The sequence below is a fragment of the Cupressus sempervirens genome, chromosome 1 (genome assembly GCF_028749045.1).
Source record: "Cupressus sempervirens isolate cs-2001-9-10 chromosome 1, ASM2874904v1, whole genome shotgun sequence".
Classification (NCBI taxonomy): Eukaryota; Viridiplantae; Streptophyta; class Pinopsida; order Cupressales; family Cupressaceae; genus Cupressus; species Cupressus sempervirens.
The window spans coordinates 513,269,682-513,285,451 of NC_143118.1; the positions used below are offsets into that span (position 1 = coordinate 513,269,682).

At 39.5% G+C, this 15,770-nt stretch overlaps 1 protein-coding gene across 1 annotated transcript in view; it reads left to right on the forward strand.

The window, feature by feature from the left end:
- The window catches only part of LOC149578487 (SMAD/FHA domain-containing protein), a 173,972-nt gene that overhangs the window by 59,034 nt on the left and 99,168 nt on the right, over positions 1-15,770 (forward strand). Inside the window, exon 5 of the mRNA XM_089829395.1 lies at positions 654-702. Coding sequence (XP_089685521.1) covers positions 654-702 — 49 coding nt within the window. The remainder of the gene's footprint in view (positions 1-653; positions 703-15,770) is intronic.

The window sequence follows — 15,770 nt, forward strand, 5'->3', positions numbered from 1 at the left end:
TGGTGGCCTACTCTTGTAAGCTATCATGGAAAACTATCGATCCCCATTCATTTCGTCATTTTGTTTTGGTTAGTCCTCCTGCAAAGATGTATATAGTTATACTATATGCCAATAATACTAAGCCACTTCAGTAATCATCCTTCACTTGCATACATAATTTATGCATTCATAAGTAAGAATTTCTTTCATCAGTAAATTTACATCATGTTGGACATTTTCCTTTGGCCAAAGTCTCTTGAAATTTATGACTTCTGCTTTCCCTCACTGTATGTGAATTCTGAATTAAATCAACTTCAAATTGATTCTCTAGATCCTTGTCATCATTCGTGGTTTATTAATTTTCTCTGCCATAGCTGACCAAACAGTTTCATTTGATTATTTATTATTCTTTCTTTATACTATGTTTGATGAAAACACATATTGGCTTCTTTATTCCTTATCCTTGTTCCATTCTATTTTCCTATTCAAATACCATTTCTAGAATTTTGGGAGTATTTGGAGGCTTCCTTTCTGCATTTTGTTGCCTTATAGTTTTTTTTCATGCTAATTATAGCTAAAAATATGCAAGCTCTTTAAATGCTGTATCCAACAAACTTTGATTGCATTTGCTGACTGATTTCAAACAATTAACCTTTTTGTTTGTTTTGAATCAGTTCTTCACGTTTGTACATTTTGCAAGGTCCAACTGAGCTGATGGAAAAGGTTATTTCTTTCTTCAGTCATCTCTGTTTAGTAAATCAAAGAAAATATGTACTCCAATTCTTATCACCTTTGAGCAATTGTATTTATGCATGACATGCTATTAAAAAATAGATATGAAAGAAGAAATTTCTCATTTTACATTACAGTTTTGACACAATTAGAATTTTTTTATAAGTTTCTAAGTAGTTATATTTTTTCTTTTGGGGATTACAGCTAGTTACGTGGAATATTTTAGCATTTGTGGAAGGATTTTATGTTAACGAACCATATATTTGCTCTGGTCTCTGTTCTCTGTTATGGTGGTACTCGACATGAGTTTCTTTTGTAGATTGGATGATTATTTTAATTGATCAAGAAATATAGCCTAGAAATATCACCTACCACAAAGTTCTATGTCTCATTGACATTTTGTTTCAAGTTAAACAATTTAGAAACTTAAATGAATGAAGGAATTTTAATGACATCCACGAGACCAATAGTGTAAGGGACCCATCATAAAATCTTATGTCATCTTCATGTTCTTCTTGATATTTATTTCTCCTGCTATGAATCTTTATAAAGAAATCAACAGCTTTCTGAAGTTTTCCTCTTCAAAAAATTGGTTTAGACAACCCTCCTTCAAGCTGTTCTCATACTATCCATAGATCTCTTGGTAAGAAACACACTTAAAAATGAAGTGCTATTAAGCTTCAACAACTCATCTGTTGCAGAAAATACACGTTCTTTGTTCCCAAGTCTCTTTGGGAGCCGTCCATCTACATGTTTTATACCTTAGATGATGAGACCTGAATCTGAGTTGTAGCCTTACCCTTAATTGCCACTCATAACTAGTCTTTCTTGTCATGATCCCAAGTGGGGTTGAACTCTTTCATATAATGGGCTTCTTTTCACCCCATTTGCTTTGTCCACATGGCAGCCCTGAATTTTTCTAGCACAAGTCTTTTTACCTCTTCATTAGTATTGGGACACTTTTGCAAGTCAATGTTCCATTTACTAAACCATTTCTTGTTTTGTTTCATCCACATCTTCTTTCTATGAACTAGTCTCTCCCCAGCAAGCAGCTTGGGCCAGCGGTGTTTACTTATATTTTACACTTTATTTAAATAGATTAAAAAATGGATAATTGCTGAAGCTTCCATTGGAAATAAACTTGCTTAAGCCAATAGACCAAGTGTCACAACTTTTATTAATATGGTTGTGGAAGCAGTGGTTGGTATGTAGTTTTCTGCAAAGGTTTCAACCAAAGGGCTTAGTGGCAGAGTCACAGAGGTAAGCGTGTTTCTTTTGAAAATGGGAGGTGCCAAGCCAGAGTCTTGGAAGGAGTTGGATGCGTGATGCTGATGATGACCCAACATTGCTTTTGCTGGTCATTTTTGGGTGGGGATCTAGATGTAGTTTTGGCGGCTTCCTATTTTCTTGTGGCAGTTTTGACAATGTGGCTATCCTATGTCTGATTGGAGTTTTCATGGTTGGAGTGATTTGTAGCCTTATTGTTGTTGGTTTTTTCTTTTGTCCTCCTCGAATGTTTGGGTTCTGACCTCCCTCTACTTGCTTTGTTTTGCTTGATGCATATTTGGGGTGTTTTACCCCTTGGATATGCTTTTAGTTGGTTCATGTTTTGGGGAAGCTATTAGCGAGGGAGTTGTTTTTTTTTCTCATAGAGCTTTTCTATGCTCTTGGAGACTTTGTTCTTTCTTTATTTTTTGTTGAGGGTTATGCTCTCTTGTTCTCTAATGGTTTCTTCATCTCTTTCATGGGAAAGTGGAGAAAGAAGCTACCTTTTCTGGGGTTGCCCTTTGCTTTTTTTTGTTGCTTCTTTCCTTGTGAAAAGGGAGGGGGTTGCTTTTGACTTGATTGCCGTGGGTGCTTTGGTGAGCTCCCTTGGGGCTCTCTGTTTAGTTGCTATCAGGTCCAGATCTTTGGAGGAAGACAATGGTATTGTAGATGGAGAGTTGTGGTCAACCCTTACCTTTGGTTGAAGTCTATGGGTGACAATCTCAATGGTTTTTGAGTTGGTTTTGTTTGACTATGGATTGATGACTGTTGACTTTACCTCTGATGCAGACTTCTTTTCTATGCTCTTGGATGAAGACGTACCAGTGTTGGGTGTAGGGTTCTTCTCCCCAGGTTCATGGTCTAGTGCTGTTGGGTAGGAGCTTGTTGGTATTCTACAAATTTGTTGTGTTGGGTATAGAGTTCTGTTTTTGGTTGAGTGTCCCTTCTGCTGCTTTGGAAGAGAAGATTTCCATGGTGTTTTTTGAGTGTGCTCTTGTTCCTGACTTATTTAATTTATTGCTGAGGGCCTATTTAGCTTCTACCCTGCCCTATTTTCATGGGTCTCCTGTATAGATGGAGAGTTCTTCTATGGAGGGGGAGACAGCCCTTGTGAGATGGAGTGAGGGTTTGTAACTTCAGCTGTTGGCATCTTCTTGTAATCGTCCTTATGAGGTTGTTGTTTCAGCTATTGAAGTAGAGGAGATTTGTATGGAAGAGGCAGTGCAGTTGCATGGGGGTTGTTGCTGCCCTTTCTTTGAATATTGGTTGTGTAGTTTCTTTCTTCTCCTTCGTATTGAGGCGGAGTCTTTAAATGGAGAAGACAGCTTTTGGTTTTGCTTGAATATTATGCTAGACTTTTGAAAACCTATGGATTAGGTTACAAGCCTGTCAAAACCCTTTAGTTTAGTGGCTTCAGCCTAGTATTGTTGCATCTCGAGCTTATCTTGATTTATTTCCCTTAGACTGTTGTTTAGCTGATGGTTGGGCTGATGTAGTTATTTGTTTTTTCTTTCAGAGCGGTTTGTAATTGGGTTTTGGATACCATGAAAATCTATTTGCATTGGGTTTTGCTGTCCCTTCAAAACTTGTTTTACCTTTATCCAAAAGCATGAGTTTGGGATAATGGTATAGGAAGACCTTTCTCCTACAAGATGTTTATAATATCTACAAATCTAATGCATTAAATTAAAAGAACAATAAATTGCTACTGTTACTTTAAAAAGTAATTGCTTCCTTGCAATGCAAGTATTATTATAAAATCTCATGCACTAAAACCTAAGTTACTTGTTAAAATTCGGATGTGGATGCAGATGTAGATACGACACCCAGTACATGGATACATGATTTTTTTTTTTTTTTTTTTGGTTCTTTGGATGCCTTCGGGTACGCTTATATATCTATATACAAAATAAATGCAATAAGTTTACAAAAGTAAACCACTCGATAGTATGATATTTCATTATTGATCAATGCGAAGTGCCAAAGATAAATATTAAACACCAATTGATAATTCACAAGTATTCAAATAAGCCATATCATATATATTTATGTTCATGATTCCAATGAAAATTAGATAACCAATACGACTACAAAATTTAGTTCACGATTCATCAATCATCATAAGGATTGTGAAAAAAGTCATCTATCAGATTTTCATCTTTAGCAGCTGCAAGTTCAGAATCATTTGAACCCAAAGCAGTTGTCATCGCACTAGATGCACCATGTGTAGGGATGTAATCATCATCATAAGCTGTAGTGAATCTAGTAAGATCCTCAACGGCTTCAACTAAGTTGGTACATTCAAGGGCTACATCCCAAAGCTTTGCTGCCCCATTCTTGTAATGTTCCTCCTTAGTGACAAAAGATGCAAGTTCGGAATGAATATAAACCAAGTCTTCACCTTTTTTTGAACCCAACCGATTACGCTTCACTGGGTGGATAAAGGAGCATGTACTCCAATTCCTTTCAATGGCATAAGAACTTGCAACCTAGATAGTTTTCACAAAATTAAAATAAAGATGCAAAGTAACTTTAAGAATGATAATTACTAAATTTTAGAATACAAATGACTAAATAGAAACAAGAAAACCTTGTGAGAGGATCTTGATTCCAAAAGGCTGGAGATATCCAAACTTTTGATCATGGATGCACCACCATGTTATAGCTTTCATGTTGTAGTGGTCATTAATAACTGTTGGAGTATGATTTCTAACTAGGGCAATCATGCCGAATTTGTGACTAACTCCTTTCTCCACTTCATCTTGCAAGAGTCTAGTAATGCCCACTTGTATCCATTGGCAACTTCATCATTTGTATATGGTGCTAATCTCCCTGGCATAGAAAGCACTTTCTTTCTATAGTACCTCGGAGATAAGGCATATGAAGGAGGTGCAATGGGGTGGTCATCTTTTCCCAACAATGATGAATGATTGATTCCACCTCATTGCATAAGGTTCGACATTCTGCGGGCTCATCCTCATGATTTTGTATTGCTAGTCTTACTTTCTCTACCATCATGTCCATGTCATCATTGACATCCTTGAACAAGGTGCATAATTATTAGCAAATCGAAGCATAGTCATGATAGGCTTGGTGAATTCGAATACATATTCCACATGAGCCCACTAATTGTCATCCAAGACCAACGATTTGACCTTTTAGGCCCTCTCTAAATGTGAAGCCTTATATACACCCTATTGGTTGTAAATAACCATTCTACCCAATGCCTCTTTCAGCGTGAAAAAGTTGTCTCATAACAATAGTATGAGTCTTGGGATGCAAATCGGGTCTTAACATCCTAGGCAAGTTGATCACGATATCAATATGTAAACAACGCATAAAAACAAATAATTTTCAAGAAAATTTATGTACAAATTAATAAATGAATGACATAAATGAAATCTAGTATTTTCTTTCAACAAGCCAACCTTCAGAAAGATTTGAATATTGATTGTGACATTTGGAGGTTTCTTGAGTTTAACATGCAATATTATTATTTTTGATTGGTAATAATAAAAGTTTGTATTTATCGAGAAGAAAGTTACAAAAATGGGAAATCAGACTAATTCCCATGAAATATCAAAATGGCCTTTGCCACCCCATGATCTAAACTACTAACACATACGTGACAAGAAAACAAAAAGATTTCTGAAACAACAAAAGAGAAGGAACACTGACCATCGGAGAACAACTAGTAACAAAAACAAATGGCCACACAGAGCTACTTGAACCGACCCGCTGCCTCATCCTTGGAGAAGTTCAGGATGACATGGCTATTCTAGACGACCTTGCCTCGGTGCCCTACTGCATGACTGGTTGAAGGAGCAACTCGGGAAGGCAGGAGGGAGGTGTCGATGCCCACCCTAGCGAAACCCTCCGAAGCAACCTCCACTCTAGTGCTCCTAGCTTTCCTGTCTGAGCTTGGCTCCCTAGACACCATGCCTGCCACATCCCCAACCGCCATTGCCAAGTTGTTTTCTCCTGCTAGCATAGATTGCTTCTGCCGCTTGATATCTCAGGGAGGGAGTTGGCACTAAATTAAGAGACAACCTTCATCATCCAATGGAGCATTTGACTTAATCGGGGTCGATTTTTTGCGTCTTACCCCCCCGCCGTCCAACACTGCTCATTCCAAGTTGACAGATTGAAGAAAGAGCAGGAGCTTATGCCATCCCCATTGAGCAACCAGTAAGTGGGTCTCCAGGGGATCATTACTTCCAGACCATTAATTGCTGAAGTTCACCACTTCCCCCACCAATCAAATTTCATGGTAGCTGGCCCATGTGTATATCAACACCCAACTCGGGCCAATTCACAATACCCTTGAGACCACCAGCCCATTTAGCTTCCAAGCATTCCCTGGCGACATAAATCACTTTTGGTTATGATTCCACCACCATCATGGTGATTGCCAAGAATAGAGAAGAGATTTCCAAATTTGACCTTGACCTCCATCCAAAGTTCTAGTGATCTTTGCCGAAAATCAATCTCAATGCTTCCTAGAAACGTTCACAATTGTGCTTGAAGATGTGGCGTAATCGAGTGAGAGATGCTACCTTTGAAGGCCACAATTTGCCATTCGTGTTCAAGGAAAAATTTGCTTCCATTGTTGCGCAGGTGTTCAAGGATTTTGATTTGCAATGTATGCCCAAAAACGCCTAACCCCTAGTTTTAAAGCAAAAAGAGGTCACTAGAAGGTCCATGGATGCATTATCATGAGCCAATTTTTGTGCATGGCCTGAGTATGAGCAATCACTTGATCCTAACTCACTTCGATGCCGAATGGCTAAAAGTTGTACGCAATAGGGATTGATGAGTTGGTCTGGCTAAGGCACACAAATTAATGATGTGCACAAAACTTAGAGTACAAATTTGGTATGTGCCAAATCAATCCTTCTGTTAATCGGCAAAAATGAGTTTGGATAGAAGTAAATTGGTTGAGTGGCAATATCTCCATTCAGAATGCCATGTAGCGAGGATATTAATCAAGATCTGTGGGTTGGATCTTAGTATAACCTTCAAATAGTTTGAATTTTGAAATGATTTTCCAAAGAACCTGCCACCCCAACATTGGATAACTTGTCGGCCAATGTATTCACACCTCTGAGAATGTGAGAAACTTTGAAATCGTTCAAGCCATCTAACAGTAACCTGATTTGTTTCACAAACTTATCAAGATACCAAGAGCCCATGCTACCTTTGGCTATGCCATTTACTACAATTTGTGAATCTCCTTCCAAATGGAGTTTTTGGACACCAAGTTTGACTCCTAGAGCAACAACCTCCAAAGTAGCCAAGCATTCCACTTGATTTTTAGTTCTGTCCTTGATCTTTTTTAGCTCTTGGAGCTAGAATGTTTTCGTCCTCTGAACAAGCTACGACTCCAATACTTGAGGGGCTTAGGTTGCCCTTTGCTGCTCCGTCAAAATTAATCTTAACTCATCCAGTATGAGGAGTCTAGATTGCTATTATAGGTGGAGGGAGAGAATCAACTCTCGGGAGCCCCTGAACGGGCCTAAAAGGAAACATCAGATATTGTGTTGAGAGTGGGATTTGAACCCATGTTAATAGGCTATCGAAATGCCATCTCCAACATATGCATAGCCCAAACTAGTAAAACAATTGCAACTTAGAGAACAACACAATAGTCTCAATACCACTTGAACTTAGCCGAACCATCTACTCTTCCAAATTTCAACACACAACGCTTAATCAATTCACTAGAACTAGCTCCAAGACCGTTCATAGATGAAGGCATCGAAGCTGCTAGTCAATGGGGGTTTTGTACCACAGACTCATACACTATCTGCAGTAACATTTCTTAGACTCATTTTTCCTCTTCCCCAAAACATGGAACCAATTTGTTTATTTTTCCAGCATACCCTCTCATGTCTCCCAAAATTGAGTATAATCAATCCGCGCTTCCTAAGCCACTCCTCCCATTTCATAATGCACAAATTTTTGATAATGTTCTCCATACATCCGATACATCGAATAAGGATGAAGTTAGTAAAAGATTCCATTAATTTGTATGTGGCCTTCCACGATACATTGCATAAGGATAGAGTTAGTAAAAGATTCCATTAATTTGTACGTGGCCTTCTAATTTGATTCATTAGGAAACACTAAATAATTAATAACACTTAAAGTGGCCTCATAAGGATATAATAAAACAAAATTTCAATTTGCTCACTTTAATTCCCATCTTATTATGAAGACAAATATAATTTAGCAAATAATCTCCATGATCCGACTAAAGTCCTTAATTAGCCCTCGGGATTGTAATAATATGGGCTAATGATTGATGTCTAATGCTAGCTCAAAAAGGGGACATTAGAGTTTGTCCCCCTTGAAATTGCTTGTCCTCAAGCAATCTCAAGCTTGGATGTTGCAAGATGTCCTCATTCTCCCATGTCACATTCGTATTTGGAATATCCTTCTAAATTTCTAATGCACCAAGTACTTGTAAGAATCCCTACTTGATTTGATCAACAAAATTAAACTTGGTCTGGCGGAATTTTGTGAAATAGTTGGTATGAAATCAAGGGTCTTAATCAAAGGTACTACTGTAATAACACTTTAGTGATTTTCAACATGAATGCCATGGAATAGTTATATTAACAATGACATAGAGACTTCAAGAACGTAGATTAATAGTGGCACAAGAACAACAATTTGTAATATCAATTTATAATAGTAACAACTAAGATCTATTATACATGATACCATTGATTGGATATCACATTCATATAAGATTAACTTAAATACACAGCTACTGGATATGCGGGTTAGATAAGTGAAGTATAAACCCGTTTGTTGCAATGGAGGATGCCGTAGTGGAAGTTGGTTATATGGTTTGTGCTTGCCCAATGTTCACGTTCAGAAACCCAGTCTTTCTAATCTCATACGTTGCATGCGATCTTCTCGGCCCATTTGCTATAACCCAGTTGCGTTAATTACCTTCACTCCCACACGTTTGGTCTTGACGTTGGAGTTCTGTATTACCAGTGCCAACATCCGCAATTTGCTTGGGAGTCACGTGGTCTCAAACTCGAGCATCTTCCTGGCTGCTATGGCTCTCGTCTTCACCAAATTTCTCTGTGGTGTACATCAGAAGTGCTCGTATTGCTATTTCCACATGCTACAATTGCCCTACTGAAATCACAATGAACTTCCACAGGTGCAAATTATCTCCACTAAGCCGTACCTATCTTAGTCGATGATTCTTCAGCCACTGTCCCAAATATGAGTAATAAACATTTCACAAACTCTGTTCAATATGAACCTCCAAGAAACAGTCGGGGCTACGTCTAGCTCTTCTACTATGCTATTAAGGGTTTGCGTTCTTAAAGCAACTAGTCACATTCAAGCAACCACTTTTCGAAGCAATATATTAATATATTTCATGGTGATAGTTCCAAAGAAGATGCTTGCATTTATAACCTTGAAGTGGGGAAGATGCGAATAATTAAGCAATGTGGGATAAAACCCTATTTTGTCTTTTAGTCACTTAAGTCATTTGGTCATAAAGTGATTGTAAATAATAAAGTACTTTATAAATTCACTTAATAAAACAATGTGACTTAACCTTAGAAGTTCCCACTTAAATATCTCCCCAACTAAAGCCCAAAAGACCCCTGTGACTGGATGGCATCCTAAAATAAATGGCGTTAGTCCATCTGGATGGAAAGATAGACCAACAAGGCACTATTAGGTCTAGAGTGGAGAAGGGGACATTACAGTCCTCCCTTCCCGGGATTGCTTGCCCTCAAGCAATCTCAGTGTCGGATGCTGAAGGATTGATTTGCCTTCCCAAGTGGCATCTTCATATGTAAAATCCCTCCAACGAATCAGATACTCCTTGACGGACTTGTTATGCAGCTTTCTTTCTTTGACCTCTGTCACCTCTGTTGGAACCAAAACTAGCTTCCCTTCCTCATTAAGTGGAGGCAATCCAATGGAGGGTACTACATACTGACCAATTGCTTTCTTGAGGTAAGAGACGTGGAAAACGTCACGAGTTCTATTGTCACCTGGCAAGTCTAGCTCATAAGCGACCTCCCTAACCCTCCAAGTAATGCGATAGGGACCAAAAAATTTAGGCTGAAGTTTTTGAGACCCACTCTTCTTCAAGGAACTCTGCCTATAAGGTTGGAGACGAAGATAGACCATGTCACCCAACTAGAAACTCCGCTCTGTTTGACGACGATCAACGTACATCTTCTGCTGATTCTGATCTTGTAGAAATGTTCTCCTGAAGAGATCAGAGAATATCCTGCTGATCCTATATCCAGTCCCTAGCGAGTGGTCCTCTGTTGTCCTGCAATGCCAGATCTACGAACGACAGAGGCTTGCTGCATGGAGAGCTCGAAATGGAGTCAATCGGATGGACATGTGGTAGGAGTTATAGCAATACGCCCCTAAATATAGCCACTTAACCCAAGCTCTCTGTTGTCTTGCTACATAGTTTCAGAGATAACCGTTTACCCATTTGTTTACTATTTCAGTCTGCCGTTTGTCTAGGGGTGGTAACTTGTACTGGGTGTCAATTCCATACCAACCAATCTGCATAATTCTTGCCAAAAGGTGCTAAGGAACTTGCTATCCCTGTCGCTCACAATGATTTGAGGAAGACCATGTAGGCAAAAAACCTCTCAAAAAAATAACTCAGCTACCTAAGAGGCCGATCAATCTGTCGCTATAGCAAAGAAGTGAGAGAACTTAGTCAATATTTCTACCACCACAAAGATGGAATCTTTGCTCTGCACCCTCGACAACATTGCAATAAAGTCCATGGAGATACTCTCCCATTTCTGTGCTAGAATAGGGAGGGGCTGTAATAATCCGGATGGAAACTCGTGCTTTAACTTGTTCTGCTGACAAGTCCAACATTCTTTGATATGCCAGAGGACATCGTCCTTGAGGCCCTTCTATGAAAACCTTTCCTTGATCTGTCTATAGGTTTTGAAGAACCCTGGGTGTCCGACTGATGGTGCATAATGAAGAGTTTCCATAATCTTTCCTTTGAGTTTAGATTCTGGTACAAGGTAGATCCTATCCTTATAAAAAGTCACATCATCGATTACCTTGTACCTGTTGTACTGAAGCTATCCATCCATAATTTGACATCCTTGAGTATTCTTAGAATACTCAACCAACAACTGGGACTTCCAATCTGCCGATATCTCGAAGATAGCACAACATTTTGCTACTGAAGATCTCTTGGAAAGTGCATCAGCAACTACATTGTTCTTACCTTTGACATACTCAATGTCAAAATCATAGGCTTGAATCTTGCTGATCCACTTTTGCTGTCTTTCATTTAGATCCTTCTGTTCTCAGAAGTAGTGCAAACTGTTGTGATCTGTCTTAATTGTGAATCTGCCTCCCACCAAGTATTGTTTGAACTAGTCTAAAGTGTGCATAATGGCCATCATTTCCTTGTCATAGGTGGAGTACAATCTCTCACCATCCTTGAGCTTCCTGCTCTCATAAGCGATCAAATGCCTCTCCTACATCAGAACTGCGCCAATCCCACTCCCTCAAGCATCACACTCTAGTACAAATCACTGAGAGAAATTAGGCAATGCTAAGACTGGGCATGTGCTCATCACTTGCTTGAGCTTATCAAAGGTCACCTCTGCATCAACTGTCCACCTGAATGCCCCTTTCCATGTGAGATTAGTGAGGGGAGCTGCTCTTTGTGAGAAGCCTCTAGCGAACCTTCTGTAATAGGAGCAAAGACCTAGGAAGCCCCTCAAATTTGATACGTTCCTTGGTGGTGGCCAATTTAGGATTGCCTGAATCTTTTCTTGGTGTACCTTCACCCCATCTGCATCAATCACGTGACCAAGGTAAATAATCTCGGTCAAACTGAACTCACATTTTGACTCCTTCGCAAACAATGAGTGCTCCATAATACTAAGTACCTGAGCTAGATGTTGCAGGTGCTCTTCCCAAGTTCTGTTGAAAACTAGGATGTCATCAAAAAATACTAATACACTCTTTCGCAGCTATTTCCTAAAAATATTGTTCATACATGACTGAAATGTAGCTGACGCATTAGTGAGTCCAAATAGCATAACCAAGAACTTGTAGTGTCCATAGTAGCATCGGAAAGCTGTCTTATGCACAACCTCCTCGCGATCCCGTATCTAATGATATCCAGATCTGAGGTCTATCTTTGAGAAATAAATTGCCTCATGTAGCTCATCAATGTGAGAAATGGTCCTCTTGTTGAGAGCATGGTAATTAATACACATGCAAAGAGTGCCATGCTTCTTCACCAATACAGCTGAAGAAGCAAAAGGACTGGAGCTAGGTCTAATCTGTCCCATGTCTAAGAGTTCCTTAATCGTCTTTTCTATTTCATCTTTATAGTGCCTGGGATGATGATAAAGTGTAATGATGATAGGTTTGGCGCCCTCCTCTAACTCAATGATATGCCCAAACCCTCTATCTAGGGGAATGCTCAGAGCTATGTCCTCAAAATCCCTCTTGTGCTTATCAAGCAGTGACTGAATGTTGATATGAATATGCTGCCCTGAGTCTAAGGTAGCCTTAGAGGAAATAAAACAGTGCGTTGCCCACTCCATGTCATCATGCCTCATAATAGCTTCCATCCTGTGGGCTGAAATCAACCTGAGTTCGCCATCTGGCATAGCCTTAAGGATCACTTGTTGGCCATCCTGTAAGAATTCCAGCTGTATCTTAGCATTGTCAGCTATGTACCTGCCAATAGTTTGCAACCACTGTCTTCCCAGCATGGCATCTAATCCATCCAAATCGACCACATAAAAATCTGCCTCAAGAAGGAAGTCATCAAAGTGAATCGACAGTCTTGATACTTCCCCTGTGCATGTTAATCTCTCACCTCTTGCCACTCTAACCTTCAACTCGGGTATGTCATCAATCTGAACTTCCTATTTGTAACCTAGCATGTGCTTATGAAGTTATGTGATGCACCTGTATCTAACAAAAACACAAGATGCTGTCCCCTGACTATTCCCCTCAAACGAAAGGGATGTCTCGTGGGATCACTGGAAAGGGAAGCAATAATAGGAGGCTATCCCTGAATGGATACCTTCTTTCTCTCTCTAGGTGGCCATTCCTCACTTTCTTCCTCATTGCTGCCATCAGCATCGCTTCCCTTCTGCTACTCATCCGCCTCCTCTGAGAGTACCTCGATGTAATGTATTTTGCCTCTGCCAAGGTATCTATGATCCAGTTTCCATGGCTCCGTGCAAGTGAAGCATAACTTCTTCCTCCTGAGCTCATTCCATGTCTCAAAGTCTAGTCAGGGAGGGGTGGCTTTATGCTGGTTCTTGTTCTTTTGGAATAAAGTGGACCCCTTATAAGGTTTCTTAGGAGGCTGTAATATCGAAGAGGGTGAGTTTAGATCGCGTGCGATCTTAATAGCATCATCCAAAGTGTTTGGCTTAAGCACCTTAACCAAACCTCTATATTTGTCTTGTAAACCCTTAGGAAACAACATTACCTTACACTGTTTTGACATATTCAGAACCATCACTGAAATCCAGTGAAACTCATCTATGAAGTCATCTAGAGATCCACCTTGTCGCAACTGTGCCAAATCCCTGTAATAAGTTTCTATATCCTTCTTGTCAAAGTGAGTGATCAACTCAGAGTTGAAAGTCTCATAAGACGTAATGAGACCATGATCCTAGGTGACCATCCCATGATGCCACCAATCATATGCTGCTCCCTCTAAATGCATCGTAGCGAATCTAATGGCTTCTATCTCTAACATGGGCTTAAGTGTTAGGTAGGTGTCTAGCTTGTGAATCCAAGCTCTTATGGATATCTTATTGTTGCCATAAAAAGTAGGGAGAGATAGCTTGTTCATGGCATGCTTCAAGTCCTTGTTCTGTGCTCTAGGTCTCTTATCTTGCTGTGGTCTCTCTATCTCCCTAAACCCATTTACTCACTATGTCAGTTTGACGGTTGGTTTGAGGGTGGTAGCTAGTGCTTTGGGTAAGCTTGGCCGCACATAACTTGAAAAGCTCCTCCCAAAATGAACCAGCTGTCCCGATTATTGACAATAGTTCGTGGTGATTCATGCAACCTCAATATCTCCCTAAAGAACAACTTCATGACCTGTATTGCAATATATGTGGATGCGACGGCAAAGAAGTGTGCAAACTTTGTCAAGTGATCTACCACTACATATATGCAATTCCTGTCTTAGACCTTAGGCAAGCCGGTGATGAAATCCATTGAAATGCTATCCCATTTCTTTTCTAGAATTGGCAAAGAAGTGTGCAAACTTCATCAAGCGATCCACCACTACATATATGCAATTCTTGCCTTGGACCTTAGGTAAGCCGGTGATGAAATCCATTGAAATGCTATCCCATTTCTTCTCTAGAATGGGCATAGACTACAACAACCCACCTGGGAAAGAGTGCTCATTTTTATTTTGTTGACAAATTGTGCATTCTCTTACATGCTATAGTACATCTGTTTTGAACCCCTTCCATGTGAAACACTCTCTCTCCTATTTGTAAATTTTGAAGTATCCCCGATGACCTATCATAGGCAAGTCACCAAAAGCTCTTAAAATCTTTTGCTTAATAGCAGATCCAGGTACCACCAAATTTGATCCTTATGCATGATTAAATCATTCAATACCAATACCCCTCATCTTGTGTATTACCATCAATGATACTTGTATCTCACTTGTTCTTTGCATATTCTGCCAAAATTAGCTTCCTCCAATCATCTGATAAAGCTCCTAAAGCACACAAGTGAGGTCTTTGAGACAAGGTGTCAACATGTTTTTCTTCCCTTTGTCGAAAACTATGTCAAAGTCATAAGCATGTAACTTGCTGACCCACTTTTTTTGCGTGCTATTAATTCTTTTTGCCCAAGGAAATGCTTCAGATAATGATGATTTGTTTTTAATTACGAATTTGCTACACATCAAATATTGTTTGAACTTAGCCAATGCATGCATAATAGCTAACATTTCATTTTTGTAAATGCTATTACTCCTGTCAGAACCTCTTAGCTTCTTACTCTCAAATGCAATAGGGTGCTTATCTTGCATCAAGATCTCCCCAACCACCTCTCTAGAAGCATCACAGGGTAACTCAAGTGCTTTGTTAATGCTGAAGTGGCTAAAACCAGGCAAATGCTCATCAATTCCTTAAACCTGTCAAAGGACTGTTGAGATCTATCTGTCTACTCAAAAGCATCATTCCATGTCAAATCTGTAAGAGGACCTGTTGAATGTGAATAATCCTTCACAAAGCGGTGGTAGAATCCACATAAACCCATGAATCGTCTAAGATGTGAAAGATTCCTGGTGGCTGCCAATCCATTATATCCCGGATTTTCTTTGAATCCACATGAACATCCTCAACACTAATTGTGTGTCCCAAATATAACAACTCGGTCATCCCAAATTCACATTTCGACAATTTGGCATATAGGGACTGCTACTCAAAAGTATCGTTCTGAGTTAAATCTGTAAGAGTAGCTGCTGAATGTGAATAACCCTTCACAAATCAGTGGTAGAACCCACATAAACCCACGAGTCCTCTAACATGTGAAAGATTCATGGGTGGTGGCCAATCCATAATAGCCCAGATTTTCTTCGAATCCACACAACACCCTCAACACTAATTATGTGTTGCAAATATAACAACTCGGTCATCCCAAATTCACATTTTGACATTTTAGCATATAGGGACTCCCGCTCTAGGATGCTCAACACATAATCAATGTGTTTCAGGTTCTCTTCTTAAGTCCCAGTGTATAACATCAAAAAA